The 15730-nt window shown below is 50.2% G+C and overlaps 1 protein-coding gene across 5 annotated transcripts in view; it reads left to right on the top strand.

The window, feature by feature from the left end:
• The first annotated feature begins 4446 nt into the window (after window positions 1-4446).
• Window positions 4447-15730, top strand: part of neto1l (neuropilin (NRP) and tolloid (TLL)-like 1, like) — a 40791-nt gene continuing 29507 nt past the window's right edge. For 3 of the 5 annotated variants that reach the window (XR_008694463.1, XM_029146266.3, XM_029146265.3), the window contains exons 1-4: window positions 4462-5690; window positions 6182-6238; window positions 6377-6511; window positions 6927-7175. Coding sequence is in view for 3 of the 5 variants with exons in the window: in XM_029146266.3 (XP_029002099.1) it covers window positions 5663-5690; window positions 6182-6238; window positions 6377-6511; window positions 6927-7175 (469 nt within the window). In the remaining 2 variants the exon portion in view is untranslated. Of the gene's footprint in view, window positions 5691-6181; window positions 6239-6376; window positions 6512-6926; window positions 7176-15730 lie in introns of all 5 variants that reach the window. The other 2 variants (XR_003785518.3, XM_029146267.3) reach the window with 2 other exon arrangements.

Genomic DNA, 15730 nt, shown 5'->3' with positions numbered 1-15730 from the left:
TGACACCACGCCATCACGTCATCTCCTGATCGGAGAACCTGCCCTGCACTCAGCATTTGAGTCCATTCCTAATAAAAAATCTAAATGTCAGTACGTGGTGTTCCCACAGAAGAAAGGACACAGGGCGCTCGCTGTTTGTCTAAACACTTAATTAGCTGCGCTGGCTGCGGACCCTGCAGTAATCCCACAATGCCCCGCATTGCTCTGACCTATCCATCGGCATCCGGCGCCTGAAAACAAGCAACAGGCCGGTCTCCGGGGTTCAGGGCGGTTAATGTGAAGGACGGAACAGGCTGCAAGTCGACCCGATCGCCCATTAACAAACACCTGACTCCTAAATCAAGCCTGAGTAGCGGGCGGCTTTTGCCCCTCTTGCTCTCATGAGCGCTGCTACCATTACTTTCTGCACCGGGGCATTGGGTTAATGAATTCTATTTCAGACGTGTGAAGCAGTGATATGATAATCAGCAGCGAGTGAGGACGGGGAGAGGAGGTATTTTTAATTTCCTCTCATCCATAATGCTGAAGGCTCAGTAAAGCCTCCGATAAAGCGGCGCTCTCTTTCTTTATGCTGTCACTTTGGTCACTGTCACTTAACGGCTGTGATGTTCATTCGTTGTCTGATGTGAGTTTAACAACATGAAGGGCTTTTTTTTTCTTCTTCCATCACCGCAGCCTCTGAGAAATGAATATCTGCCATTAGCGAGCGAGAAGCGTTATCTGTTACTGACTCAGCCGGTCGCTCGTCTGGTCCGAGGGGCTTCAGCTGCGTTCACGGCGAGAGGAAATAGATGAAGACGCCGCCGCCGCGCGTCTCGCGGCGCATTTGTTTGCGTCGTGTTTTGGCTGATGGTGCGATGATCCGCGTGTGTACTCGAGCAGAGCTGCTGACTCTCTGCCGCACCTGTTTCATAGCCTGGTAAATCTCCAGGAAGCTTTCTTCCAGCGCACCTGGATCTACCTGCTCGTGGAGAGTCAAACGTCCGCGCATGCGCACGACCGGCGCTGTGGGTCCTTTCAGCTTTCAGGTCCGCTGCTGGCTAATTTCATAAAGCATCTCCTCCCTCGTCATCGTTAATCATGTTTTTCCTTCCTCTCACCCCCCACCAACACACACACACACACACACACACACACACACACACACACACACACACACACACACACACACACACACACACACACACACACACTTCTTTCTTTCCCCTCCTACGGTGTCTTTTCCTTCTGCTGCTGCTTAGTGCTCCTGCATTTGCGTAAGAGCTGCAGTAATGAGATAACACTGGCCTAGTGGCAAGAATGCAGCAAAGCTGACAAAGGACCTGGTACGTACAAACGATACAGATAATGTGCTGTGGAATGTTGTTAAGTACACAGAGAAGATTTGAAATGTAATGTATTTTTAATAGGTGCATTTTGATGATGTAAGGCAGAAAAGGCTGAGACAAAGTACATACGATGGATAAGCTCCCGCCCGTTTCACTTCCGTTCCTCTGGCGACATTTTGCAGAGAGGAATCTCAAAGAATCAGCGTTGATTATTTTTGCAAAATAATGAATTCTGAAGAAAATGAGGCATTACTCCTCCCAATAACACATGGCGTGTACATCACACAATGCAATATGGTTCTGACATGAATTATTAATATGACATATTGCAGAATGTGGGCCTATATTTATCTCATGAAACTTTAAATGAGCACGTCTTTTTTTTAATCCTTTTTCACGGAGACATGGCAAGTGGATTAAACGTTTGATGTAGTTCATCAGCTCATGTGATCAGCTGATTAATGCAGTGCAGGTATTTGTGTACTTCCTGTAGCTGACACAAAGTAAAAGTCTGGATGTGTTTTTTTCTACCCAATCAAACTTCAGCGTTTCTCGAAACTTTCCTCTTTCACAGCTGCTGCCCTGTTTCCCACCAAACTGAATTTGTCACACATCACGGCTCAACTTCACATATCAGTGAGTGAGGTCATGGCTTCGCATCACAGAACTTCACCACAGCAGCGTCTGGAAGAAAGATGAGCAGTTACATAACCTGGGAAACGACAGGATGTGTGCGTGTGTGCTGCTTCAAACGAGGCTCGCTCCATAATGGCCGAATCCTATACCGTATGATCGCCATTGTCACAGGCAACATGAGTGATGTGTGGATAAAAACTGAGCGCGGACGTTAAAGTGTGAGATGATCTCAGCAGCTCAGGTCTCTCTTCAAACACCGGGGTCACTTTGAAAGGTCGTCTCTGCTACGGAGCTCAGCTGACATTTAAAAGAAAATCCCTCACTCACTGAACTGTGGAAACCTTAAACAGCACAAGGAGGAGGAAATCTTCACTTCCGTGGTTGGAAATGACTCCAATATTTTACTGGATGGCAACAGTGGGAGTTTGGGATTATTTTGAAATCTGATTTCATCTTTGTTTTGGGGGTCGAACAAACACTGGTCTCGGCCTCTATTTTGTTGGCAGGCTGACAGCAACAGCTCTTACTCCCCCATCGAGGGTGTTGTGGCCCGCAGAGTGTCGCTCCACAGAGTCCATAGCACCCGCCCGCTAAGTGGCTAATGAGGTCAAATGACAAACCCAGTTCAACCTGGAGGCACGGAGGCTGAAATCCAGGACACCTGTGCTGCAGCCGTGGAGGGAAACGAGGAGCCAGACGCCGGTGGAACTGGAGCGAGAAGCCAGGTTCACAGACAGTGCAGCCGCCCCTCGTGGGCTCAGATTCATTTCTAATTGGATGAGGCCACGGTGATTGACAGATGAGCCGCCGCGTCGCAGAGACACGAGAGAGGCCGACGCGGAGCAGTTCAAAGGGAAATCAGCGCCGAGCGGTCCCGATTCCTCAAAAGGGGGTTCGCTCGAACCGGCTGATTGTGAAACTGCGGCTTCTGATGAGCCGCAGAGCAGCGACCACAAAGTGCGGCCACTTTAGCAAGTTTTTTCACACCCTCTTTTTAGGGGGTCGTCTACATTTCTACTCCTGTTTCCACCAAAAAACAAACGAGGCCTAAAAAAGGCAAACTAAGCCAAACTAACAAAGGCACCTCAACAAAAACCCCACCACAGGTAGATTACGTGCTGTCAAACGCTGGAATTATTTTCCCACTGGCTCCAGGTGCAGGAGCGGCGGAAAGGCAATGCATCAACAGAGACCCAGGCAGCTAATGTAGCATAAAGAGCTGCTCAAAACATGCCTGTGGTCGCAGCCACTCTCCTGCCTGATGAACCGCGAGGCACCTTGGAGGGGAAATAAATGGAGCTTTTGTTTTTTCGAGGCCGACAAACTGCGCAAAGCGTCGCTAATAAGCTCCATTTGAGTCCCAGTGGGCAGCGGGCGTTAGCGTCTACCCGCCTTCGACTGACGAGAAGCAGCAGCGATGGCGGCGGCATTAGAACAACAGTACTGCAAGTGGGAGGCCAGAGTCCAGTTGACTCATTAGACCCGATCCATGTACACGATGGAGACCGGCTGCAGGATATTGGGTGAGACGCTCGCCTCCGGCCCCACAGCACGCGTCCCATTTCCTCGCAACCATCACAATAACAAACGCAGCACAATGGCCGTCGCAGGCGCGACGACGCCGTTCCTTAATTAAAAATGTCAGCCCGCTGCCGAGCGAATGACTTCCCCGAGACGCTCCCGCCGCCTCGGCGCCGCTGGCTCAAACAGGCGCTTTTAAACACGCCGGGCGCTACCGCGGGCGGATGTTAAATTCACCAGGGCCGCTGTTGCGAACAGCGGCGCCAGATAAGCCTCATTTGAATAATTCCCATATAGCCGCGCTGCTTCATCTCGGAGTTCAGCCACTGGAAACGTGCGGCGCGCGTATGAAGTCGTCAGATGATGCAGCGCCGCCGTTAATCAATAACGACCTTCGGGCGCTGCTCTGCTTCGTATCGACGTCCCCTCAGACTGAGAGATGTCCGCGGCGTCGCCTTCCTGGAGGCACTGACATTTTAAACGCCTCTCAGCCATCTTTCTGTTGCGTTTGTGGAAGCAGCGTGCGCTGTATGTTGTTGGTCCGGAGCTCCGTGGGAGTTGTGGTTCCGCGGCCAGAAAGCGACTGGCTGAGCTTCAGTTTTGGTGCTTGGGGGTCTAAATCCCAAGTCCATTAAATGATTAGCAGGAGCCTATTAGTTTAAGAGTTTGGAGATTTCCCACCCCCACATGCAACATCTGCACAACCCGCCATAAGACAAACCACTTAGAGCTGTTCAACACAGGCCGCTCCGTGGGACAGGATGTAATTAAGAAGGCGTCTGAGACAAACACGTCTTTATCTTAGAAAACCCTGAGAGGGAAACGCACAGTGGGAATGAGAAAGAGGACAAAAGAGACACAATAGACGCAGTCATTGTCAGGCCTGTCACGGGTATAAAGCGGGTTTACGTAAGCGCCCATTAGCCGTCTATTTCCAGCTGATTCAAACTGTCCAATGCGAATGTTAACCAGAGACATTAACGCGGGCGCGCGGGGACCCGGTCCAAGTTTGGCTCCGCGGCGCCGGAGCACCTGAAGATGGATATTGTCCGCTTGGTGCCAAGACTATTTTGAGCGACCGAGCGGCTGGCCGGTCCCTGGGCCACCGCTGCTCATCCTTCTCTTCAGGAGGAGGAGAGGACGGACGGACGAATGGGCAAATGAGGAAAAGCGCGCACGTCTGCACCTAATGCTCTTTATTAATAGCCTAAAGCAACAGTTGTGGCTGTGCATGAGCAGCGTAACAGGCACAATGGAGACACATCTTTATTTCTCCATCTTCTTTCTTCCTTCACGTCTGGTCATGGATAAGAAGTCAGTCTCGTCATCTTCTCGTCTCTCCTTCCTATTTTCTTTGCGCGTTGGATCCAAGAGCTGAGACGTAATCCGCAGCGCCGTTGAAACACACGCAGCCCCCCATTCAAACACACATCACCTGCCTACCCCCCCCAATCTTTGCGGACAGAGTCGTATCCTGGAGAAGTTTGCGGCGCGCGGGCGTACGTGTGGCGCATTGGTCGGCTCCGGTCCGCGCTGAAAGGAACGGAAGGCGGAGGGACGTCGTGCGCGAACTCCCGCCGGATGCGGGGACTCTCCACTTGTCGGACGCAAAGACAGAGGGATGCACCCGCATCCACGCTGACGGCGGCAAGCGGAGCGCAGGCGGAATTGCACTTTTTTTTTGGATTCTCGGTGTATTCGGGAGGCTTTTACGCAGCGCAAGGAGTAAGGAAGACGCTGCGGAGATGAGCGTCGCGCGGCCGCACACGCGCCCGGCGGATTCCCTCTCCTGATACCGGGACCAGAGAGGACAGAACAACGCGGCCCATGATTTTTTTCCAGAAGATCGCAAAGGTGGAGCGATTAGAGAAGGGCTGATGACGGGACTATTAATCCTTTCAGTGCATCAAAAGCACCAAAGGGCATTAGAAACGTTTGGATGGAAATCGGGCGAGTGTTTGAAACTGTTTTTGGTTTTATATGAAACTGGCGATTAGTTTCGGTGACCGAATTTGAAGGATTTCTCTTGAACTACGGAGTGCATTTGCTTGGCACGAGCGGTCCCCACGCGTGAATTTCCAAAAACTCTCATCTCGATCTGTTTTTTTTTCCTTCCAAGTATTCCTGAATCTAAATGGAATTAGTTGAGTCTGAAGTCGTTTGTGAAAGGAACAGACATGGTTCATGGGCAGAGCTTCCTTCACGGTAAGGCGTCCGTGTGCATCACATGGACCCGCTTGCATGCATTGTGCCTTTTATTAAAGTTAAAAATGAGGAGCAGCGGCGTAAAGTAACAACGTGAGCACAATGAGGGTTGTCTTCAGCGTGAGGCTGTGCAGTAAACTCACAGCTGAAGGTCACGCTACAAGTTACTATCAGTAGGAACGTTCATAACGAGATGAATGTGATGCCGCCGCTCTTTTAAGGGATTGCTCCGTCTCCATCCATCCGTGTCCCGAGCCGCTCGTGCTCGCGTGCTCAGCCTCCCGTCGTGTTGTGCGGTTACACTCAGAACAGGTCCGCGTTAGCGCGAGTGTGAAGAGCAGAACAATACGTGAACCCCACCCCCCCACCCCCCCGAACCCCTGTCCTCTGCTCCTTTGCTGACTCAACCGCCTCTCAGCCGAAAGCGATGCAGTGCAGAAGCCGGAGCGTTGCTTTGGCCAGAATTAAATCTGAATTGTTTGTTCCTGCAGTTGTTGCAGGTCTTCTCGTACTGGGCTTGTCTGGGGCAACCAAAAAGGACACAGCAGGTAATCTGTCCTCAATCTAATCCCCCCCCATTTAATCTGTGGTTCAAACTTTGATCCCTGACTTGTCTGCTCTTCCCTTTTTTTATTATTATTATTATTATTATTATTATTATTATTATTGTTTTTTTTAATATTTAGTGAAAAACAATTCTGGAGTGAAGCCTGCAGGTCAATGTGGAACGTGGGTGAAAGAACCAGAAGGAGGACTCTTCACTTCTCCCAATTACCCAAACAAATACCCTCCAGACACAGAGTGTGTTTACATCCTTGAAGGTAAATATTCTCTTCAAGCACGGCAGCAAAATAGGAAAAAAAAAGAAAATGGAAGCAGAGTCATTTCACGAGGGGAACAACATCAGGCCATCTGCTCGGAGGGTGATGAGGTCCATTGGTTTATTAGACACACTGTGGCTGCTGCGTGGTGATATTCTCCCCATTAGGGGACGATGTTTGATTAATCAGTCTAGATAATCAGATTAAAGTGAAACTAAGCAAATGAACATGGGCGGCTTGGTGTTGTGGATACATTGAGTAACAGTGGGGCCTGGAGCTGTTTATCGAACATGTGGGTGTGCTGGTAATGGAACAGGTTGATTGTTCATCAATGGGAGCGTGACGAATATTTTACTCCCCTTCTTTTTTTTGTCTTTTTCCGCCTGCTGGTAATTACATCGGCCGTGTCTCCCAGCGCCTCCGAGGCAGTGCATCGATCTCCGCTTCGAGGAGAACTATTCCATCGAGTCCTCTTGGGAATGTAAATTTGACAACATCGAGGTTCGGGATGGACCCTTCGGCTTCTCCCCGCTGCTGGGGAGGTACTGCGGGCAGCACAGCCCGCCCGACATCAGGAGCAGCGGCCGCTACCTGTGGATAAAATTTGTCACCGACGGCGAGCTGGAAGCGGTGGGATTTTCAGCAAGTTACAACTTCACTGCAGGTACTTTTTTATTTCTTTGCCCCATTGTGTTTGTCGAAGTGTTCCTTCCTTTGTAAGCACATCCAGGCTTTATGGCTCTAAGTGCGGGACTGCAAATGAATAAGAAACATCACTCAGGGAACTCAGCCTCTTGCAGGTTCATTGATTGTCTGCACGCACTCAGTATTTCCACAGGCAGTGTACTGTAGTGTCATTGGCTCCGTCAGGCAGCGGGTTCCTCCTCTCCACATATGAAGTCGTGTGGACCTGTGGCTGGAGGATGCAGCAAACTCATCTAAACTCTGGAACGCCGTGTGTAAAACCTTAACTCACCTAATTGGACTCATTTACGCCCGAGGCGGCGCCAGGATTGATGACGAGGAACCCGGTCAAAGCCATGATTTAATTTCCCTTCACCCACACTCGACTGGCTTTAATAACGCTGTCAACTTTTTAGTGCGTCGGAGACTCGGAAGGCGCCGCGCCAGGAGTCGTGCGCGCTGTGTCGAGTCGCCTCCTTCAGGGACGTTTTACAAGTGGAGATCGGGGGGTGTCGTCGTTTATTATGGGCGCTTATGTAGCGACCCCTTTGTCCAAAAAGTATGATGCACAGGAATGGGCTGTTGGGATTCATTTGCAGGGGCTTTGCTCTTTATGGGGAGTGGGACTGAAGTGTGGCCACAGTACCGAAGCTACAGTAACTCGACCTTTTGACCTCAGATTCTCTCAGGTTTTTTGTTGTACATATTCTGCTTGGCACACGTGTGAACTTCACGTTGATGGACAAGCACAGGATACGTAGATTACAAAGTAAACGCGATGCATTGTCGTCCCCTCGCCTGGTGGAAGCTGTGGCTCATTAGTGCAAAAGCCGAGAGAAGTGACAGTGAGTGACAGAAAGCTGCTGTTTGAACTATAAAGCCGGCGATGGCGCATATCTCTTAGGATGAGAAGGCACTAGTTTCTTCCCTAGTGAATGAGTAGACCCAGTACTATGACCAGACAAAACTGAAGTACATGCAGCCACTGTGGGATGAAACCAGCGCTTGTGTGATGTGCAGCTGACGTATTGTTTCGTCTTCCTGCCTCTCACGGGAGCCTCGCGCGCTCTGCGCTGAGAGCTGAGCAGAAAAACTCTGCCTCTCCACAGGAAATATCTATGGCATATGATTTACATAATTAGAGCAGATAAAAGTCCTGAATTCACTCAACTTGATGCGCTGAAATCCGGCGGAGTGAATAGTGTCTCACATCTGCAGCTGCTCCACTACAGTAACTGCTAATTCACGCAGCCTCCCTCTGATGAATGGAATAAAAAAAAAAAAAAACCACGGTGGAACAAAGGTGACGTGAATCAGCTCGTCTCGCTCGCTTTTCAGCGCCGGGTGATAAGAATCCGTCCGCGTCTGCTTCACATTCTGCCAGGGTCCTTTCAGAGCCCCGTGCTCTTGATGACTAATGTGGTTAGCGCAGCAGCAGTGGACGAGCGAGCAGCAGCGGGACTCTCGTAGTATTCAAAGTCAAATTACAGCGTGCGCTGGTGCACTTCAGGAAAAAGCACTTCAAGCCCACAGCTGCTCCAGTCTGTACTGTAATCAGTGCATGGAGGCTTCCAGACAGCCAGTGCTGTTGTAACTCGGCTGCTGCGATGACATTGTCTAGAACTTTTGCAGCTTTTCTCCCCTCCTCGTATGCATATTCCCTTAAAATACGCTGTGCAGCTATTTCCCATTCGGCGCTTTGTCGCTCCTGTGCAGGGATCAGTGCACAGAGGCTCAGCGGGCTGTGGAGTCCCTCTGGCAGCGTGACTGAAGGCGCCTACCTGTTGTCAGGAAGCGCCTCTGCCAGGCGCCGCGTGTGGGCTCCCACGGGAACCGCTGCCAGTTGTCATAGAGTCCGCGACACTGACGCCGACGTGCATCCGGTGAGCGGGTTCCCACTTCGAATGGGCCGTGAATGCGTCCCGGGGCCCCTCGCGCTCTGCTGCTCGGTAATGAAGACGCGAGGCAGTAAATTAAGAGAGGGGAGCTTCAGACAGAGCAGCGGGAGGTCGTTTACCTCCTGGAGGGAGGTTTTTAGGACCTCCTCGGTCCTCGGTCCTTTTATCCTGTGTTTGTACAGTACTGTACGTCACAGCATCACTGGTACAGTAGGTCTACACTCTGTAGAGCACCGTGATCTTTGAACCCAGGTGACCCACAGCCACAGCAAAGCGCCGAGCTGTCAGTCTGTGGTTTCCTGGATTATTAATTTACATGTGCATAGTTTGCTCACATGTTTCAAAATTTAGAATGTTTATTATTACTACTATGGAAGTATTAATCAGTGGAACGCTCTAAAAAAGTGGTCAGTGTGTCAAACTACTCACCCACTAGAGCTTGCGCTGATGCATATTCTGTATCAGGCCTGTTTAGAATTCAGGCCATGACTAATGAATCTATAATTAAGATGAGACACGGATTCGTCCGAGTGTCGTAACTTCCAACCGAGATCGAACTGCACTCATTTTGGAATTCAATGAGTCAAATGCGGTGCAGTGTGCAGGGTAGCACTGTCGCCTCACAGCAAGTAGGTCTTGGGTTCGATTCCTGGTCCAAAAACATGCATTAGGTTAATTGGTCTCTCCAACTTGCTTGTAGGTGCATGGTTGTCTGTCTGTGTGTACCCTGCCTCTCGCCCATAGGTGGCTGGGATGGACTCCAGCGCCCCCGCGACCCCGCATGGGACTAAGCGGTAGAAAAGGAACGAATGAGTCAAATGCCATTTAAGATTGAAGGTTGGATGGGATTAACTCCTTTCATGACGGAGGTGGGGCTGCGAGGTTTAACCTAGTTCGGCTCAAATTGGAAATTGAACCGTGAAGATCGACCGTTCGCCTCTGGAAGGAGGCGGCTCCGGTGGCGGCAGCTTCCCACTCTCACATCTGTGTCCAAAGACATTTTCCAGCTGACATTTAGCTCAACTCTCCCTCGGTGACTTTCACCACACCAGCAGGACGTGTGACGACACTTATTTAACGTATTTTAGGTTACAACTCAACGTATTACCAGCCTGTAGCTGTTTTGCTCTGACTCATCATTGGGCCTTTATGAGGCACAATCTGAGTCATTGTATGTGAAAAGCAAAGCCATGCATCTGCAGGGGTCTTGAATCGTGAGACCATTGGACCTGAATCAAATAAAACTCCCGTCATAACTTTGTCCCACACGGGTCGAGCAGCTGAGGCTTCATTCTCTGTGTCCCAGCGGGGGGTAGGGGCTCAGAGTCACTGCGCACACTAGAAAAGTAGATGAAATTCATGAGTAGAAAAGGGAGAAGTGTCCTCTGGAGCATTTTCAGTGGAGAGGGTCTTTGCCAGAACGAGGCTCCTGCATAGAGTCGCTTCTCATAAATCAGCACACATTTGCTTTTAATGCTTATTGCCATTAGTGCCCCATCCAGTGCAAATCACATTCTGTGTGAGTTCTTGGCCCAATTGTCCATGACCACTCACTGTTTCAATGATTGTTATGGCTCTGTCTTTCCCCCCGCTGCAAAAAGTGTAGGTGCCCATTTCCCACAGCGTGATGGCATTTTCCCAAAGCGATGTTGGCGGCTGAAGGGCCCCCTCCCGCCTCAATTCACCAAAGGACCTCCTCCGCTAGTGGGAGAGGACGTCAGGTGGCGCTCACGACGTCAGACCCTCCGCGCGGCCGCCGTTCCAGCCGACCCGGGCGAAAGGAGCCAGTTAACAGTGCAGGCACACGTGCTGCAGCTGTGGAGGACATGTTGGTCTCCTCCTCGCTCTCACTTCCCCTCTTTATCAGCCGACAGTGGCTCTTTTCTGCTCGCTTAGTGAAAAGGCAGGAAGTGCAACCAGTCCGACCATCGTACAGGTTTTAAACCATTTCTATGGAATGAAAGAGGTTCAGTAACATGTTTGGGTTTTGAGTCCACTGCTGCTGCAGCAGGTGCTAGAGATGGAAAGGGATATGATATTTATCAGGGAGCTGCTTTTGATGAGGTGATGATGGGGACAGTAATGAGTAATAGAGTACTTCACCAACAGACCTGTGGGGGGTCAGTAATCACAATGATCCCAGCAGCAAACCGCTCAGAGTCTGGGACCTGTGGGTGGTTTTCACTGGGCCCATTTAAGGTTGGCCCCTCTCCCATCTTCACGCCATCGTTTGCTCCGATATGACACGGGCAGGAGAGGCTCCGAGCACACACTGTCCAGCAGCTTATCAGACAGCAAGCCTTCACTCAGGGGAAATCCAGCCAGAGTTTATCGCCCGGTGGAACTGAAGTCACTCTCCAGCACAGGGTGGCTGGTATTTATGTCTTTTTGGTGTTTCGGTCGATCGCAGCCAGTTACCCCGCGGTAATCAGTGACCCCTGCCTCCGTCCTCCGTCTTGTGCATCAGCCAGGCCTGCTGTTCAGCCACAAACACTGTGGGGGGTCAGGCCACTGGCTTGTCCAATAATGGAACATTGGACTTTACTGGTGACGTTGGTGTCGAGGGATTTGTAAATTTGTGTGAGTCTACTGTACGATTCACCAAATGCATGACAACCCACAGGCACATACTGGGAGAGCGAGAGAGTCTTAGCTGCTTTTTCTGTTCAAACCACTGCATCCGCTCTGCAGCGCACGCTGAGTGAATACAGCCCTTCTCTGTATTCACTGTGTTGGCTCCACTGTACACATGTGGTCTTTGGTCTCAGAACTGCATTGGAAATTAGCCTGTGTGTATGTGTGTGTGTGCGTGCGTGTGTGTGCGTGCGTGTGTGTGCGCGTGTTGTTTTCTTCTCTCTGCTTCTGTAGGCAGAAGCGCTGGCCTCAGGCTCTTTGTTTCATTAGCCTATCACTGTGGTGGATCCTTGGCTGTCACGCTGAGAGCATGACTCTCTCCATTATGCAGTATTAGACAGCAATGAGACTGAGCCACGTGTTTATCTCTACACACATTAAGGCCTGAACCCATCAAAAACATCTTAGACAATACTCTGTGTGTGTGTGTGTGTGTGTGTGTGTGTGTGTGTGTGTGTGTGTGTGTGTGTGTGTGTGTGTGTGTGTGTGTGTGTGTGTGTGTGTGTGTGTGTGTGTGTTGGGGGGTGATTGAAAAGGTCTGTTAGTCTTTGGAAGGTGAGCGAGTTTTGTTTGCTCATCGTCTGATTTCGAGGGACATCACAGAGCAGATTGCCTTCCATGCCTGATGAGTTTTGCTTTTGTTTTCGTCTTCATCAGAGGGACGCTTCCTCCAGGGAGAATGCGTATTAACACACAAAGATTAAACAGCCGCAGCTCCTTCAAAAAGGAATACAGACAATCCACGTCCTCCTTTGATTATTTGCAGTTTTGCCCGTGCGTCCGCTCAGACGCAGGACGGACTCGGGATTTTGTAGCTTATCAACGAGGGCAAGCGTCTGATTCCAAAAGGACCCAAATCACATTTGGCATCAGGGTAATCTAATAGGTAATGACGGGCTTTTGTTTTGCCCTGGGGGAATGATGTCAACAGCGAAGGAGCGCAAGACCTTTATGGGATTATGAAATGGGGAATTTGAGTAATCCTCTGAGGATTTCATAATGATAAAATAGTCATGGATTCAGTGGGACGCCACAATAAATACTCCTACACGGGAAACGGTTGTAAAATGGCTTGATGGTACATTTCATGTAATGAAAGTGCACAGTAGTAATACTGTGGGGCCTGTGGTGGAGGTCACTGTCATGCAGGGAGAGTTTGAGGCCATGACAGGTGCTTTATGGCTTACAAGTGACTGTAAATCTCCGAGTCCTCTTAAATCATCCATGTCATTCTTCCACAGCTCTGTGGTTTAACAAAGGAGAACATATTCCATGTAGACTATTCCTGTTGACCCAAACGGGTCTCAGGCTGCTGTCACCTGCGTGGTTCGCCCACGGGCATCCTTCTAGCGCTCAGGCTGCTGAACGGGTGAGTGTTTACCGTCGGTCGCCCTGAAGCCGCGCGTCACACGCCGCGTCCTCCTCGAGGCCTGGGACGGGTCGCTCGGCGCCGTTTTGGCTTCCCTGCAGCCGTTTTCTGCCGAAGGCGTCGAGCGTTCGCCCGACTCTGAGACCTTGAGTCATGACAGCTGAGAAAAAAAGGAGAAAAACCTGTCAGGATGACAGTGTGACGAACATAAGCACGTTCCAAGCAAAGCGCCGCGTCCATTCATCCATGTGGAAGCTCAAATTGCTCATCCGTCTGGTAATGTTCAGGAGTCTCGGGGGAGGGGGGGGGTCCGCTGGAAGTGTCTCTGGCACATTTGCTGAGAGCGAGGACCTGGAAGAGTCCGGAAGTCGATGGCGTGCGTTCATCCCGTTCTCCCTCAAGCGAACGCCAAGCGCCCGCTGCACCCGTTGGCCTCGGTGCCATTCCATTTTCCATTTGGCGAGCTCCATTAATCACAGCGCTCCTATACAATGCAACACACGTGGGCGCAGGCAAATGCACTGTACCTGGGGGGAGAGGGAGCGCGCGTGTACAGTGTGTGCGATGCGACAAGGAGCACAAAGAGGAGGGGGGGAGGGAGGCGTAACGATGGAGCGCGCAGCGTTTTATGCCGCTGCGCCAGTGACGGCGGCTGATGAGGGATCAGAGCTGCTCCCTGCCCCCCCCCACGGGCTCAGCTTCACCTGAATATTCCATCAGCTGACGCCGGCTTTTCTCTGCCGCCGCCTCAGACAAAGACGCCGATCGGCGCCTCACCTGGCGGCTCCTGCGACGCAGCGTAATCCCCCCCGCGCCTCCGCGGGAACGGCCTCGGCTGCAGCCGGTGTACGAAGCGCGTGTGCTGCTAGATAACGGGTTCCCTGTGACAGTAGTTGGGCTTTTGTATCTCCAGGATTGAAAATGACGCTTTATTCATTCTGTATAATAACCTGCCTGATCTGCTGCGGGGGAACAGGACTGTTTTGGGAATACGCAGGTTATCCATCTATTCAGCACATTTATACAGTGTATATATATACATGCTTTATCCCAACAGTTCTAATGTCTCCTTCCTTTATTTTTATTACATGTGGCCGTCACATCATCGCAGGTTTGCATCCTAATGTGCATCCGTCATCCCAGGCTTGAGTCAATCTGGATTTGAGCTCAGGAAAACTACACAAATCTGGATGCTTCTCCTAATCCCTGCACACAAACACAGACAGAACCACTGGAACATCACAGAGCGGCTCCATCGGAACCTTTAAAAAGAAAAAGTCTGTCCACTTTGACCTGGACTTCGCTGTAGATGCAGGGTTGTCTAGTAGAGTTTATAGGTGTGAAGCCTTTTGTTCATATTTGGCCTCCATGTGTATTTGTTTCAGCATACTCTATAAGAGTCAAAAGAATTCAATTGAGACTGAAATTTTTATGTCCATATATACTTTTATTACAATTCACAATATCACAATTCCCGTGCAACGTGTGTCACCAAATCCAAAAGCATCCAAGTCACAGGGTCGCTCATCCGTCGGAGAATTAAAAACGGCGAATCGGCCAAACTTCTTTGTGCGATCGTAGCTTAAAACGGGAGATTGACTGCGATCAGGGGCGAAGGCTGAGTCACTGATTTCATTGTGTGCAGCCTTTGAAGCGCCGGGTCTTTGTGGAAACCCAGATTGTGGCAGAAAGGGCTCAGAGAAAACGTTCAAATTAAGCGTGTGGGGAGAAGCGCTTCGGCGCGGCTTTAATATTCATTTGCTGGTGGCGCTCGCTCTGGAGTGAGGTTGGAGCTCCTGGCGATGGATCTCCTGACACGCCGCGTGTCAAACATCTGTGCTTTGACCCGTTTGAGCTTTTTTAATCTGGCATATTTGCAGGTTGCATAGCATTGGTTGATTTTCCTTTTTAAAATGTAAGATGTTTGTACCAGTACTTCCAGTTTGGCTTGATTGAACTAATTCAGTTATTTGATTTTGTTTGTTGCATTAAGACAAACTTTTAAAACCCAGTTGTAGCAACAGAAATGTCTTTTTCTTTTTGTTGGCACAGCTTCAACACGCCTCAAAATCTCCTCTTTTGGGCCGTCCTCCGTGCCGTCCTGATTGGGATTGGGTCTTTCCATTTCATTAAAAGCGAGAGTGATTACATCAGCCGGAGGCAAGGGTTTGCCCGGGGTTCAGGCGTGTGAAGCAACACAAGCGATAGCGCTCGGCTCTGAAGCAACGCGCCAGATTGGAGAGACACTCGGTCCCCGACAGCAGCAACAGCAGCGAGGGGTTTATAGGAGGGGACGGGTTTGTCCTAAACTTTACACTTCATTCCATGTAATTTAACAGAAGCACAGCTTGTACTCAGACCCATACCTCTTTTTTTTTTTTTTTGGCTTCGAGCAATCAGTGCTGTTCCTTGGCTGGCGTCATTAGCCAGAACACCAAAGAGCAGTGTTTCATTACACTGCTGCGAGATCTTTATTTGATCCTACTCTTTTAGGATAGTTCCCCTTTAATACCCCATCTGATGTCTGATTAAAACTCCCACAGTAATGTGCCTACACCACACACACACGCACACACACACACACACACACACACTGATACAAAAGATACAAAAAGCCAATTTAAAAATTTAAAA

Source organism: Betta splendens, chromosome 4 (genome assembly GCF_900634795.4).
Source record: "Betta splendens chromosome 4, fBetSpl5.4, whole genome shotgun sequence".
NCBI classification, from domain to species: Eukaryota; Metazoa; Chordata; class Actinopteri; order Anabantiformes; family Osphronemidae; genus Betta; species Betta splendens.
The sequence above is the reverse complement of the archived record's forward strand: the minus strand, read 5'-3'. Positions and strand labels throughout refer to the sequence as shown.